The sequence below is a fragment of the Sphaerodactylus townsendi genome, linkage group LG16 (genome assembly GCF_021028975.2).
Source record: "Sphaerodactylus townsendi isolate TG3544 linkage group LG16, MPM_Stown_v2.3, whole genome shotgun sequence".
In the NCBI taxonomy this organism is placed as follows: Eukaryota; Metazoa; Chordata; class Lepidosauria; order Squamata; family Sphaerodactylidae; genus Sphaerodactylus; species Sphaerodactylus townsendi.
This window is the reverse complement of record NC_059440.1, coordinates 18,019,220-18,033,466: the sequence shown is the minus strand read 5'-3', so window position 1 is coordinate 18,033,466 and position 14,247 is coordinate 18,019,220. Positions and strand designations below refer to the sequence as shown.

Below are 14,247 nucleotides of genomic sequence, written 5' to 3'. Positions count from 1 at the left end.
TAGGGACTGGTTTTCTCTTGACATACCAGAGGCTGAGCAGAAAGGGGGGCAGCCAGGAATTTATTTATTTATTTCAGACATTTATTAGCTGCCATTCTTCCTTACAGAGCTTAAGGCAGTGTACAAGCATAGATAAAACACCCCCAAATAAAATACATTAGAAACATAAAACCAAAAATGTAAATGACTGCTTGGGATTGGGACTGCTACTAAATTTAGCCACGCAGTCCTAAATAAAGCTATCTTCAACTGCCTCCTAAAGGCTGAAAATGAAATAATGACCCAGATGGACTGGTGTGTTCTTTTTTAAGGGGATATTAAGCATCACCCTTCCAATTAAAATAAAAGGAACTGAGAGGGCAGCAGTGGATTCTCCTGCCTTGGCCCGCATCGGACAGCAGCTTGCTTTTAGCTGAATCACACTTCCAAATGCTGACATTCGCTGCGTCACTGCGGAAAGCAAGAATTGCCTGCAGCCCATCAGAAAGTGGAATCTTTGGTACATTAATCCACTTCAGACACTGGTTAGCAGAGAATCCTGATGAAGCTGAATCATGGTTAAGAGTTGTACCATGATGCCCTTAACCACGGGTAACGTGTGCAAAATTCTTCCCAAACAAGGGCGGAGCCTGGTATCCTATTGAATACAAAGCCAGTGTGGCAAAGTGGTCAGAACAGTGGTTCCCAGCCTGGGGTATACATACCCCCAAGGGTACATTTCAGAGCATTTGGGGGTACAAGAAAAAAAATATGTTTGCTAATATGGAGGTACGATTTTACGGAAATGGGTTGCCAAGGGGTACGTAAGTAAAAAAGGTTGGGAACCCCTGGGTGAGCACATCAGACTGCAGTTAACACTCGCTGGGTGACCTTGAGCCAGCCAATCTGTCAACCTAACCTCCCTCGCAGGGTTATTGTGATGATAATGTGGAGGAGGGAGAACTTACACCTGCTTGAGTTCCTTGGAAGAAGAGCGGGATGACGATGTAAGAGAGATTCCCAACCCCTTGATGATGGGCAAGGAGAGGCTGCTTTATATCAGCACAGGCTTTGGAATAACCTCTCATAGGTTTGCTGGGTGCTTACCCTTTATGGCAGGGGTGTCCAAGTCTGGCACCAATTGGCCATGCTGGCAGGGGCTGATGGGAATTGTAGTCCATGAACATCGGGTGCCAAAGTTGGGCACCCCTGCTTTATGGGTTTAAAGACACTGGCAAAGACTTTCCTCTTCACCCAGACATTTCTTTAGTCTCCCCGGATACCCCCTCTGTGGTGCTGCTGGTTAGGATAGTGCTGGGACGGTTAAGGCTGGTATTTTAGGGTATTTTAACTTTTGTACGTTGTGTTTTTAAGAGATTTTTTTTGTTATGGGGGTGTTTTAATGTTGTGGCCACCTAGAGATCTTGCATGTAGGCAATCAAATAAATAAATAACAAACTACCAGTTCTGCTGCTAACAAGCTACTAGTTTGCCCTGCATCTACGGCTGACATCTTCAGAGGTGTGAAATGGTAAGATTCGTTTCTCTCCGTGGCATGGACAATGCAGCATTTTCTTTATTTAAAAATACACAAGCAGAAGAGCATGGGGGGGGGGGGGAATAGTTCCTCCTACAGTTAGCAAATCTTCCAGCCCACATCAGGCCCCTTCCGCACATGCAGAATAATGCACTTTCAATGCACTTTGCAGCTGGATTTTACGATGTGGAATAGCAAAATCCACTTGCAAACAATTGTGAAAGTGGATGGAAAGTGCATTATTCTGCATGTGCGGAAGGGGCCTCAGTTCACCAAAGGGATCCCAAATCTACAAGGTGCTTCAGCTAAGTCACCTGGATCTCTGACACTTTCAAAATCCTTTATATATACTATTCTCTACATATACAATAAGGCCTAGCCTTCCCTTCAACTTGAAGGGAGGGGTGGACCAGGAATGCCTCATGCAAATCCTGTCTGGCAAAGCCATCTCTTAACCATTAAGGAGCGTTAAGGGAGTGATTGTAGGATTCAGATAACGTTGAATGGGCAAAGGGGGTTGGAAAGAGTATATTTAGTACTCGCTGGGAAGGGCAGACTGCTATAAAGCCCTGTGAGAGTTGATCTGCTACATTTGCACTCAGTTTCTTTAATGGGATTTATTTTAGGCTGCAGTCCTGGCTTTCCTTTTCCGGAAAACTTTTGCAATTGACTGTTCAGCATCTTACAAATAAACACAATACACTCTTTACTTATATGCTACATGAATCATGAAAACATGACTCTGTGATACACTGTTTACTTAATGTGGAGCAACTCCCCTTGGGATTCCACTGCCAGTCACATTCAGACTGCAAAAGTCCCAGCATGTGCTGTTGGGAAACTGAGGCACTCGCCCCTGGAGGAGCCAGGGCTGATCGCACAAAGTAGCCCATCCCACCACCCCTGGACATATGAGTCGGGTCGGGCACGGGCGACGGGAGAGCGAGTTCTAGCCGCACGAGGGGCTCGCTTTACCCGCAGGAAGGTTCGATTCCCGGTAGTCGGATCATTGCTGGGAGCGCTCCTTCTGTGGGCAAAGGAGACAGTAAAATAAGCCTGATGGTTGAATGAGACGGCATGACATGTTCTCCCTTTGCCCTTAGCGGCAGGAAGTAAAAGGAAGGCGGGGTGGGGGGGGGTGTTCCTAGTTTTGCTTTCACTATTAGCAGAGCTGCATCGGCTTCCTAACGGCGGGGGACCATGGCAGGTAGGGGACTTGCTTAGAAACTTTCGTATCAAGTTGTTTTTCCAGGGCGGGGGGGGGGGGGGGGGCGACTATGCTTTGCTTTCTCTTTCAATCACCTCCATTTGTTCCCTGTTCTGCTAAACATACTTGCCTGTCCTTCCTCCACTTGATTCTTGCCTCTGAGATTTCCATTGCCGGAGATCAGGCTACGCCCCCCCACCCCCAACATTTCCCGCCATTCTGTACAAAGTACAATCCTTTGCTGCTCAGTTTCCTGGGTGCTGGAAACACGGGGGGGGGGGCGCGCCTACATCAGAGGGGAAACATCTGGCCAGCTGTGCGTCAGCCCTGGGACAGAATGCACCCCCCGCCCCTTCTGCTCAAACCTGTTGCAGCCAGTGAGATGGGAAACTTCCTTCTTTGGGTTCCTACTATTTTTAAAAGTAATTGCTGATGGACCTCAGTTCTAGGGCAACAGGTCCTATCGAGCCACGGGTTTCTGTCTCGCTGAACAGACCCAAGTCTTCCCGACTCCCTCTCCTTGCCCACCCTGCTTTCCTGATGTGAAACTGCCCAAGAGGAATCCAGACACAGGAAGTCCAGGAGGAATCCACAAGACATAGGAATCTGTCTCACTTCCCGCCCGCCCCCCGCCCCCCTCAAGCTGCCGGCTGGCAAACTTGCCTGCTAGTCTCCCAAGATTTTGGACCCTTCCCTTCTTTGCAGGGGACGCTTCGTTTCCTTTTCCCATCTTCGGAGGCAAGCATCTTAGCACGAGCATCTTCCCATCTTTGTACAAACAAATTCATCCCGCCTTGCTTTTCCCAGTAGGAACAGAGGCACAGGAGATGGTGAAGTTTTCTTGCTTCAGGCTGTAGAACAAAAGCTACCCGTACTACTGTTTTGCCATCTGACTTGACATCACCCTTCACTAGCAGTAATCTATTGCTGCAAAACAAACAAACAAACAAGGGGGAGGTAGGGGTGCTTTAAAGACTAGCCAGACTTTTAACATTCTGGCATGTAAGACACTGCAGTCCGCTTAGTCAGAGGCATGCGGTAGATCCCTTGGGATGTGCCAAATGAGAACCCACCTGGTTGCTTCTAACAAAGCAGGCTCAGAGTCCGCAAAATCATTTGGGGAAAATAAGAAAAACATGGTGAGTCTTTAAAGTGCAAGGAGTCTCAAAGTGGCTTACAAACTCCTTCCCTTCTTGAGAGGGTTCTAAGAGAACTGTGACCAGCCCAGGGTCACCAACAGAGTTCATGTGTATGACCAGGTGAAAAACCCAGTTCTCCAGATTGGAGAAGAAGAGTTTGGATTTATACCCTGCCTTTCTCTCATGTAAGGAGACTCAAGGTGGCTTACAAGCTCCTTTCCCTTCCTCTCCTTATAAAAGACACCTTGGGAGGTAGGTGGGGCTGAGAGAGTTCTGAGAGAACTGTGACTAGCTCAAGGTCACCCAGCAGGAATGTAGGAGTGCGGAAACACATGTGGTTCACCAGTTAAGCCTCTGCCACTCAGGTGAGTGAGTGGGGAATCAAACCCTGTTCTCCAGATTAGAGTCCACTTGCTCTTAACCACTACACCTCACTGGCTCTGGGCTACTGCATTTTTATACATCTCCGCTTTTTTTAAAACGGGACATCTTCTAAGATGGCTTGTGCCTGTCTTTCTCTACTGGACAACACCCAAAATCTCTCTCCAAAGAAGGATGTTATTCATCCATGCTCACCTAGTGTGTTTGTGGGACTCTAGCTCTGGCCTCTGGTTCCTTTCCAACCTCCCGTGGTGGCGAACCTTTGGCACTCCAGATGCTATGCACTACAATTCCCATCAGCCCCTGCCAGCATGGCCTATTGGCCATGCTCGCAGGGGCTGATGGAAATTGTAGTCCATAACATCTGGAGTGCCAAAGGTTCGCCATCACTGGATCCCCCTTCTCTCTTCAGCCCCTGCACCTACGACAAGGGTTGAGCGTATGTGTTTGTTTCCTCACAGACAAGAAACTGAGAGACGTGCGAACAAAGTTTGTGGAGAAGGCGAACACAGCTGTCATCTGCAAAGTCCTGGATGATCTGCTACAAGAAGGGGTCCTGAATGACGAGGAGGTGGAAAAAGTGAAGACATGCGGTGTCGTGCACGAAGAAGCCAGAACTTTGATCGACAATGTCAGGAAGAAGGGCCACAAAGCCAGCCTCATCGCCATCAAGAGTATCCACTCCCGAGATGGTTTCTTGGCTGAGGAGCTGAGTCTGACGGCCTTCTTGGAAGGTACGTGTAGTTTTGCAGTTTAGCCCTTGGCCTGGGTATGCTCAGGCTCAATACATTTGGCTTTCCCCAAACAATGGTCTCCAATGCAATTCCAGAGGTGCTTCCCTTAACTGGGCCAGAACTGAGACATGTTCCCCAGTGTCAGGTCTGAGAACTGAAGACAATAAGCAGATTCTGGATGCTGGATCAGAAGTCTTTATTGATCACAGCTCGTACCTGGCTTTCGAAAAGCCAGTTCTGCCAGACTGTGAAAATACAATTGCCTTTATCCCCTCAGAGTTCCCATTATAAAAACCCTTCCCTGTTTCCCATAGAATGTGAGAACAACACAATGGAAAGAAAGATGTTTAGGAGCTGAGCACCTCAAGGCCAGTGCAGTGATAGTATCCAGCCACCTGCCGCCACCCCCTGCTGGGACGGCACCAGGGTCGCTCCTAGTTTAGCTACAGTTGCTAGCAACAAGGGAAAGAAAAAGAACAGAGAAAGATCCATTAACATATCAGAAGGCAAAGACAGTTTCCCCCTCTCCATAGCCAGGTGTGAGTCCTTGAACCTCAGCCGCATTCATCGATGTCAGGGGGGGGGGGGGGGGGCATCCTGACATCCAGATCTTCGACCAACCCTCTAACTATGATACCGTGCTGGCTCTCTCTGTTGCTCAATGAAAGATGCTGTTCCAGTCTTTTGTTTTAAATAAGTTTTCACTGATTTTACTTTTTAAAACGTAAATCACTCGTGTGTAAAAGCAATGCATGTGTTGATAGAAATCTTCAATCTTTCTTGACTCCAGGAAGTCTGGCTCCACAATCTCTCCGAGCTCCTAGTCCAAGAGCCGTGCTCTCTAAGGAAGAAACCCAGCCGGTGGAATCCACACAGGGGATCAAGCTTTGCCCTCCACATCTGTTTGAGAAGATCCAAAAGGAGGAATCTGACAAGGTGCCGGTGATGTTCAGTTGCCTTTTAGGACTGGGGAGTCAGTGGACCCAGCTAGATGTGGACATCTGTTGCCACTCAACAACTCAGCTTCGTGGATAGATGTGGGTGTGAAAACTAAGTTTACATTCTGTCTGGAGTGAAGGAGAATATAATAGGAGCCAGACAACTCATGCACAGATGGTGCTTGATGCCATTTGGGTACTTTACTGTGAGGGCTTTGTGTGGGAAATAATCTTCATGGCGAAGCAGCGCAAGAGGGGAAACTGTAGACTTATAGCTGCCTATCCAAGCAGGAAAGGAAGGGAAAGGGGTTAAGGTTTGGCCTCTTATTGCCGGCAGGGAACAGTTTCTGTCTACATTTCCAACCCAAGTGTGGGTTTCTGCGAGGTCCAACTGCCAACTTTTCAACCTGCTTCAGTCACCCTATCTGAAATCAACAGGAATTAGCTAGTGCTGCTTTCCCTGAGATGGAGAGAAATATGATCATCGCCTAACATCTGTGCATCGATGCACAGGAATACAGGAATAGAGTAAGATGTATTGGCCAACCATCCCACGCCACTGATTTTTAAATCCTGCTCCTCCATACCTGAGATTTGCAGTGATGGTTTCAGCCGACGGTATTTTTTAATCTCTGCAACGTATCTCATAAGTACATTTACTGTACATCCCTCTGTAACATGTTGCCTCTAAAAGCAGCCATTCCTGATGAGCCAGCAATCACATGGCTGTGATTGAGCACCGTGCAAAGATGCTAAATGTAAAGCATGATGGCCTTTATTGGCATTCCAAAATACAATAAATACAATAAAACAATAAATACAATTGTCCATAAAAGACAGATAGATACAGCAGCCATTCAGAGTCTTATCAATAGTTTAGTCCAAATGGACTCATCAAAAGTGCCATTCCTATACACAGACCTGACTGAAAACCCACCAACAGAGCCCAGGCATGACAACAGCATACAGTATCAACACTCCACTATAAAACATAGAGTTTGTTAGAGTGGCACCTAACACAGAACAAGGGATAGGGGGCGAGGAAATGGGCAAACAATTGATTCGACTCCCATAGGTTGCCACAGCCTTCAGTTGTCACTCACTCCATCTAGCAATCAATAACAAAACTACGACATCCCTCAATGAATCACCCACATTTGACTTTGGGTGACCGTGAACCCAAAGGTTGCTGGCAGAGGTAGGCACTGTGTACCAGTGCTAAAATACCTGCTAAATGTTAAGAGGAATTCTAGTTCTTTGCTTGGCAAAGAGAAAACCGATCCCAAAAAATCAGGGGATTTGGACTATGCCGCTTCGGTCCAAAAAGACTGTGTGCTGTATTGAGCTAACCGTAACCTTTTGCAACCTGGCTTAGCATTGCTCCCCCACTTCCCAACAGATCTATCCTATTATCCGGGAGTTAAAGACGCGCACCCGCTTGGCCTTGATCATCTGCAACATCGACTTTGAGTGTGCCTGTTTCTCCAAGAGGGATGGGGCCGAAGTGGATTTGGCAGGGATGGAACGCCTCCTGACTGGCCTGGGGTACACAGTGGAACCGCATACCAATTTATGCTCAAAGGTAAGTAGGGGGAGACTCCAGAAAACGCCACTTGCAGCTAAATTCTGTCCCTGTGGCTAGAGCCACATAGAATTGGTCACACATTTTTCTTGCAGTGCCCCTTTTATAAATAATCTGGTACAAAATCATTAATCCACTGTCAGTGAGGAAAGCCACGCTGACAAGTGAAAGGACGCACGGTTGACTGTTGATTCAAAACTCGCCTTTGGGCTTGTTGCTTACAGGGCATGGCCGATCGCTTGAGAGCGTTTGCTGCTAAGAAGGAACATAAGACCTCGGACAGCACCTTTGTGGTACTCATGTCTCACGGTCTGCGGGCCGGCCTGTGTGGGGTGAAGAGCCAGGGCGAGAACTCGGACATCCTGACCCACGACACCATTTACTCCATCCTCAACAACAAGAATTGCCCCAGTCTGAGGGACAAGCCCAAAGTGATCATCATCCAAGCCTGCCGTGGGGGTATGTTTTTGGCGCAGAATTCAAGGAGGGGAAGAGAGGCTCAGAGGTGGGATTCAGCAGGTTCTCACAGGTTCCCGAGAGTAGTTTACTAATTATTTGTGTGTGCCGAGAGGGGGTGACTAATTGGTGATTTTGCCACGTGATTTTTGCCTTAGTTACGCCCCTCCTCTCAGCAGTAGCGCGCAGAACTTGAAGCAGTCTAGCAGGAGGTGCACCGGCGTGCGTGGCAGCCTGCGCCTGCGTGCATTCGTTTCCCGCCCAAGGACCGGCGCAGCGGCTGCGTCCTTTCCACAGCTCCGCCCAGGAATGCCCCGCCCCTGGAATGCCCGGCCACGCCCCCGTCGTGCCCCGCCCAGCCCCATTGGTGCTACGCCACAGTTTGAATCCCACCACCATGGGAACCTGTTACTAAAATTTTTGGATCCCACCACTGGAGAGGCTGAACGGTTCCTTGTGCAGTTGGTGGTGGAAACAGGCATGGCAGGTCTTCTTGTAAGAGGGGCAACTTTTTTGCAAGAGAGGGTGTCTCTGTTCTTGTGCCTTTCACACCCGCTTGATCAGCAGTGTTCACATTTATTTCCAGGGCGGGCAAGATTTCCCCAGGTGATTGCTGCCAATCAGATTTCTGGCAAAGGTACAGGAACAGGAAAGGAGGATTTTCTTTGGGCCACCTGGCAATCCCATCACGAAATATAATATTGATCCTTATCTGCGTTTCAGCACTGGCTTTACGCCATAGAGTCCTCCAATACCTTATGATTACCCGGTGAAATACCAGTATTTTTCATAAGAAGCGCTTCAGTGTAGATTACATGCAAAATTAATTGTGGAATGTGGAATTCATAAAAAGAGCCGTCATGAAAAATATTTATTTATTTGCTTCATAAATAGCCCTTTTTTTCCTCTGCATTGGGGATCCAAAGCAAATTTAATAGTTTTGTTTCCCATTGTATCCTCACAACAGACCTGCAAGGTATGCTAAGCTGGCAGAGAGTGATTGGCCCTTGGTCATCCTGCAAGCTTCCATGGCGGGGCAGGGATTTAAACCTGGGTGTCCCAGTTCTTAATTTGACACTGTTACATTACACTGGCTGGAAACAGTTGCTTGTGTCTGCGTGCATACAGGCATTTAAAGTGAAACATCTCTAAAAGTGTCGGATATCTACACTTTTCATCTTTCCAGTGTGTGTTTTTTTCTCACACAGCAATTGCAATGTGCAGAGCACATTTCCCTCAAAACAGGAGCCCAATGAGATCAATTCCAGATCTAAAGAGAGCCACTGTTGTGTAGTGGTTAAGACCAGGTGCACTCTAATCTGGAGAACCGGGTTTGATTCCCCGCTCTGCCACTTGAGCTGTGGAAGCTTATCTGGTGAACCAGATTAGCTTGTGCACTCCAACCCACGTCAGCTGGGTGACCTTGGGCTAGTAGTCACAGTTCTTCGGAGCTCTCTCAGCCCCACTCACCTCACAGGGTGTTTGTTGGGGAGGGGAGGGAGGGAAAGAGATTGTAAGCCCCATTTGAGTCTCCTTATGGAGAGAAAGGGGGCTATAATTCCAAATTATTTTCTTCTTCTTCTTCTAAAGGGCCCTGTGCAAAGTGGGGTGGCAACGAAGCCGCTTCCACACAGGGAAGCACCCACAGTGAAAGGGAGCATCCAGGAAATGTCAGCCCAACAGATTTGGCCCCCAAGGACACTTTGTCTTTGTTCGATGACCACCATCTTGTTTTCCAGAAAACAAAGGCTTTGTATATGTGAGCAGCACAAATGTGCCCTCTGCTGACTCCCTCTCACCTGCCCCACGGCTCCTGGAAGAGGATGAAGATTATGAAAGTGATGCCATTCAGCGGGTGCATGTGGAGACTGACTTAATCTGCTTTTGTTCTTCAACCCCAGGTAAGAGGCTCATGAAGGAAATGGCCAAGCAAGTTTTGAAGGATGCCTACAGGATTGATAGCAAAGGCACCTGGTGGGCCACTGCGAGTAGCAGAGAGCTGGACTAGATGGACTTTGGTCTGATCCAGCTGGCTTGTTCTTATGTTCTTATGGTTGCCAGTGTTTTTCTGTAGTCTTTTAACGACAGCACAGCAAATAGCTGGGCAAGGAGCCTGCTTCCCACTGTCTTTGTGCCTTTTTTGCTCGGAGATACACAAAGAGCAGAGTGTTGAATAGTCTGGACTGAATTTACTGATTTCATGATTTAAATATTTTACCTCGCTTTTCCTCTTGGCCCAATTAACAAGGAAATAACGATTCAAACATTACTGTTTACATGGACTGAAATGTAAGACTGGCCTTTTTCACAGCTATGCAGTCAACAAAAAGAAAACTTTTAAAATCTGTGGTCTGCAGTGAACATTGCCTCTTACAGATAACGTGTCCTGGAGGAGCCCCAAAACAGGATCCGTCTTTATTGCCCAGCTAGTGAAGCAGATGCAGGAAGATGCCTGGAACTGCCACATAGAAGAGATCTTCAGGGAGGTAGGCCAACGAGCGTCATTTGGGTTGGGATATGTTTCGTGCTACAGGTGAACGTACCTGAAGCTGCTTTTTCCAAATAAGGAAGTCTGAGTCCATGAATCTCAGGCCAAAAGAGATCCTCCCCAGCTTCCTCCTGGGAGCCTTTAACTGCAGAGGAAGGAACTAAACCTTTGTTAGAGCTTCTGCAGGCAAAGCAAGGGCTCTCCCTCTAACTAACTGCCTTACACCAAATCAGACCAACTCTGCATTGCCTTCTCAGACTGACAGTGGCTCTTCAAGCTCCCAGGCTCAGGTGGATCTTTCCCAACACCTGACATTTTGGAAGGGATTGAAGCGGGCAACTACTGCATGCCCGCTTCAATCATATGCTGTGCCACTGAATAAATACATCTAGATGTTTTCTTCAGTGGTGCCAGCTGGCTGTGTCTTGAAAGCAGGGCTGTGTGTCTTGAAAGCAGAGCTGAGCCTAGGGAAGGCATAGTTGAGTTTAGGAAGGGACCTCTGCTTGTGTAATGCCATACAGACCTCAGCCATTTTCTCCAGTATAGCTAATCTCTGTTGTCTGGAAATCAGTTGTCATTCCAAGAGACCTCTCTGTCCCACCTGGAGGTTTGCCGCCATAACTTCAATAAAAGGGACAGGGGCTGATCACACACATGTGGTCTCCTTCATGCTCAGTGTACATTCCTTTTGGGTTGGATTCTTGGTTCTGCACATGTTTTCCCCTCTTTAAACTTACTGTGCTGTCAGGTCAGACTCTCCCTGTGATTTCCAATACTTTTTTTTCAGGGAAAAAGCAATGGGAAAGCTAGGAGAATCAACATGCATTTTAGGTTTCCTTGCTCCTCCTGGCTTTCCCCACCCATCCAACGGTAATCCCTCCCAATTGGTCAGAACAAGGAAGCAGGGGGCAGAACAAATGAATCTGCTCAGCTGTAGACACTTTGCAGTGGGAAAATCCTATTCAAACAAAAAATCCTGGGAAAAATCCACTGCAAAGCACACAGCTGCGAGCATGTCTGTCAGGAACAAAATCCAACTTCTTCAAAATTTCAAATTTCATTTTTTTTTAAGAGAAGCACGCTTCTTGCCATAGTGCTTCAAAAGCATTTTCTCTGCCCACCCACACAGAGGTTTTGCAAACTAAAGTGAAATACCTAATCATTTCAAAGGTATTCATGGAAAGGCACAAGGCATGCTTGGGAGAATTCCAGGAGTTCCATTTTACTCAATTACTTCTGAATAAAATGTGTCTCGTGGCATGCTGTAAGCTTCTGAGATCTGACGAGATCAGCCTGGGCTATCCACAGCAGGATTGGTTGGTAGACAGCGTTGGCTTATTTGGAAGGCACTGTACCTGGCTCGTGCTTGGTCCTGCTTTGCACCCAATCAAACTGTCTTGTTCCAACTTTCTTTCCCTCTCCTGTGCCTGCTCCGATTTTGTCGGACTCTCTTGCATCCCAGGTCCAGCAAGCATTTAAAAACAAGCCGCTGCAGATGCCAACCAAGGAGCGAGCCACTCTTCTGAAAAGATTCTACCTGTTCCCAGGCCATTGAAGCCAAGCAAGAGTGTCCCCTTAATGTCTCCAAGCCAGCTTCCTCCAGTTTTTCTTCTCCAGATGTTCTTCTTGGATGCAGAGCCATATTTTGAACCAAGTCTAGCACAGCTGTTTATGGACAAGAACTTTTCTCAGGTCTGGAATCAATGTTGGAGCACCTTTAGGAGCCTGCCATCTGCTGAAGTAGGGGATCTGTACAGCCAATCAGATCTCTGATAGTCTTGCTGGGTAAAAGCCCTATGTAGCTCTGCCCACTTCCTGAAAATACTTGATGGGCACCAGAAAAGTTTTCAGTAGACCACACAGGCACCATGCCGGAGAACCTTGAGTTAGAATATAGGGCATATTTCATAGGATATTGTGACATACATCATTGGAAAACATTCACCGAATTAACATTAATACACAGTTATATTAACACATGATATTAATAAAACTGTATCTTCATATATACATAGTGATCAGGACTGGCCCAGAACTTTTGGGTACATCTCTCCAAAGTTTGGAGATAAACCTAACAATTATTGGCACACTGGTGCGCCAGACAGGCTGCAGTGGGGGCGTCACAACAACAGAAGGAACGTTCCAGCCATTTCTTCATGAAAGAAATGTTCCCAATGGTGCTGTTGCAGTATAATTATCACAGCCAAAATGACTGTGTCTGAAATTCTTTGAAGCAAAATTCAGATTAGCGGGGGATGCTCTTGATACAATGAAACCAGATTCCACTTTTCTTTTTCTCCAGTTTCAAGTTCTGTAATTATGTTTTCCTCTTACATGTGTCATTAAGAAGAAATAACATTCAGTTAGCAAGATCATGAATAAAGAACAAACCATGTGCTTTGGCTTTTGTGGTGCTTTTTGCCAAATCCCTTAGAAACTTGACGGTAAGTTTCTAGAGCACTAAACTGTCTGCCATTTTTTTTCCTCTCTCGGTGCGCCTTTAACAGCAGCATCCCCTGAGGGAATTCACAGGTGACAGTTTTTGTGGCATGGAGTTAAACATCATTGCCAGCTATCTCCTCTATAACAAGGCACAATCAAAGGTACAGGAGCAGAGGTTATTAAAGAAACAACCTCAATTCAGTCCATGAAAGCTTATGCTACAAAAATCTATGAATCTTTCAAGTAACACCAACATGGCTGTTGTGGGTCTTACAGGCTGTGTGTCCATGGTCTGGTAGTTTTTGCTCCTAACATTTCACCCGCATCTATAGGCCACAGATGCAGGCGAAACTGTAGGAGCAAAAACTACCAGATCACAGCCACAGCCTGTAAAACCCACAACAGCCAGTTGATTCCAGTTGTCAAACCATGCATAAACCATGTCAACCATGCATAAACACCAAAATCTGTTTTTCAGAAGGAGGGAGCATACCTTTCTACACTCCAACGCTGGGGTTTGTGGTCACTGCTCTGAAAAGACTCCATTGCACAGTCAGGTATTGGGTGATGGATCAAAAGTGTGGCAGACGTGGTTTCCCCTCTATACTCCCATCAGCTGACTAGCAGTGGCAGAGAGCCTCGGAGTAGAAAGTCACGCAGAAGGCGATTTGTGCCCCATGTCATTCTTCACCAGGCGGCAAACTGGGGGTCAGCTTTCAAATTCAAGTTTTTGGTATCGTCCTTTAAAGTCCTAAATGGTCTGGGACCGCTGTACCTGCAAGAGTGCCCCTCCTGATATAACCCCCAAAGATCATTATGCTTAGCAGTGGCAGTGACAGTTATTAATTTGGTATTGTGTTTTTTCGGTTTCTGTATATTTCTGCTGAGCCTGAATGTTTTGGTTGGTTTTCTTTTTTTCTTTTTGGAGTATGGTTCATTTCTGTAGCATGGTTCAGAAAATTATTTTTAAAATATTTTAAATAAATATTATTTTCCTGTAGTCTCCGTTGCTAGTGGCTGAGGCCCTCACTGTGTCAAAAGATTCGTGCTCTAATGTTTAATTAATTTTTAACTGCAATATAACTTGTTGTATATCATGAGTAGAAAAATAGACACTGCACAAAATTCTGAAATGTAGAACTAAAATACAACTGGAAATTAAAGACTGGATTAATAACTGAAACTTATTAATTAATTATTAATTAATAACTAAAAACTTAATCACTACTAACAGACACATACAAGAACTGCTGGAATTAATTATTCAGGCAGTGCACACACTCCAGAATCGCCACGCCCATTAGTCAAAGGAAAGAGGAAACACCACCAAACTTTCTCCACTCTGATTGGTCAATGGCCGCTAA

The 14,247-nt window shown here is 46.5% G+C and overlaps 1 protein-coding gene across 1 annotated transcript; it reads left to right on the top strand.

Annotated features, from left to right (window-relative positions):
• Positions 1–2,295: 2,295 nt before the first annotated feature.
• Positions 2,296–13,883, top strand: LOC125446049 (caspase-1-like). Its single transcript, XM_048519546.1, has 8 exons — positions 2,296–2,723; positions 4,705–4,977; positions 5,768–5,913; positions 7,315–7,497; positions 7,722–7,956; positions 9,693–9,854; positions 10,330–10,439; positions 11,904–13,883. Exons 1-8 carry the CDS (start codon positions 2,717–2,719, stop codon positions 11,994–11,996), a joined length of 1,209 nt encoding a protein of 402 aa, XP_048375503.1. The 5' UTR covers positions 2,296–2,716; the 3' UTR covers positions 11,997–13,883.
• Positions 13,884–14,247: the final 364 nt, after the last annotated feature.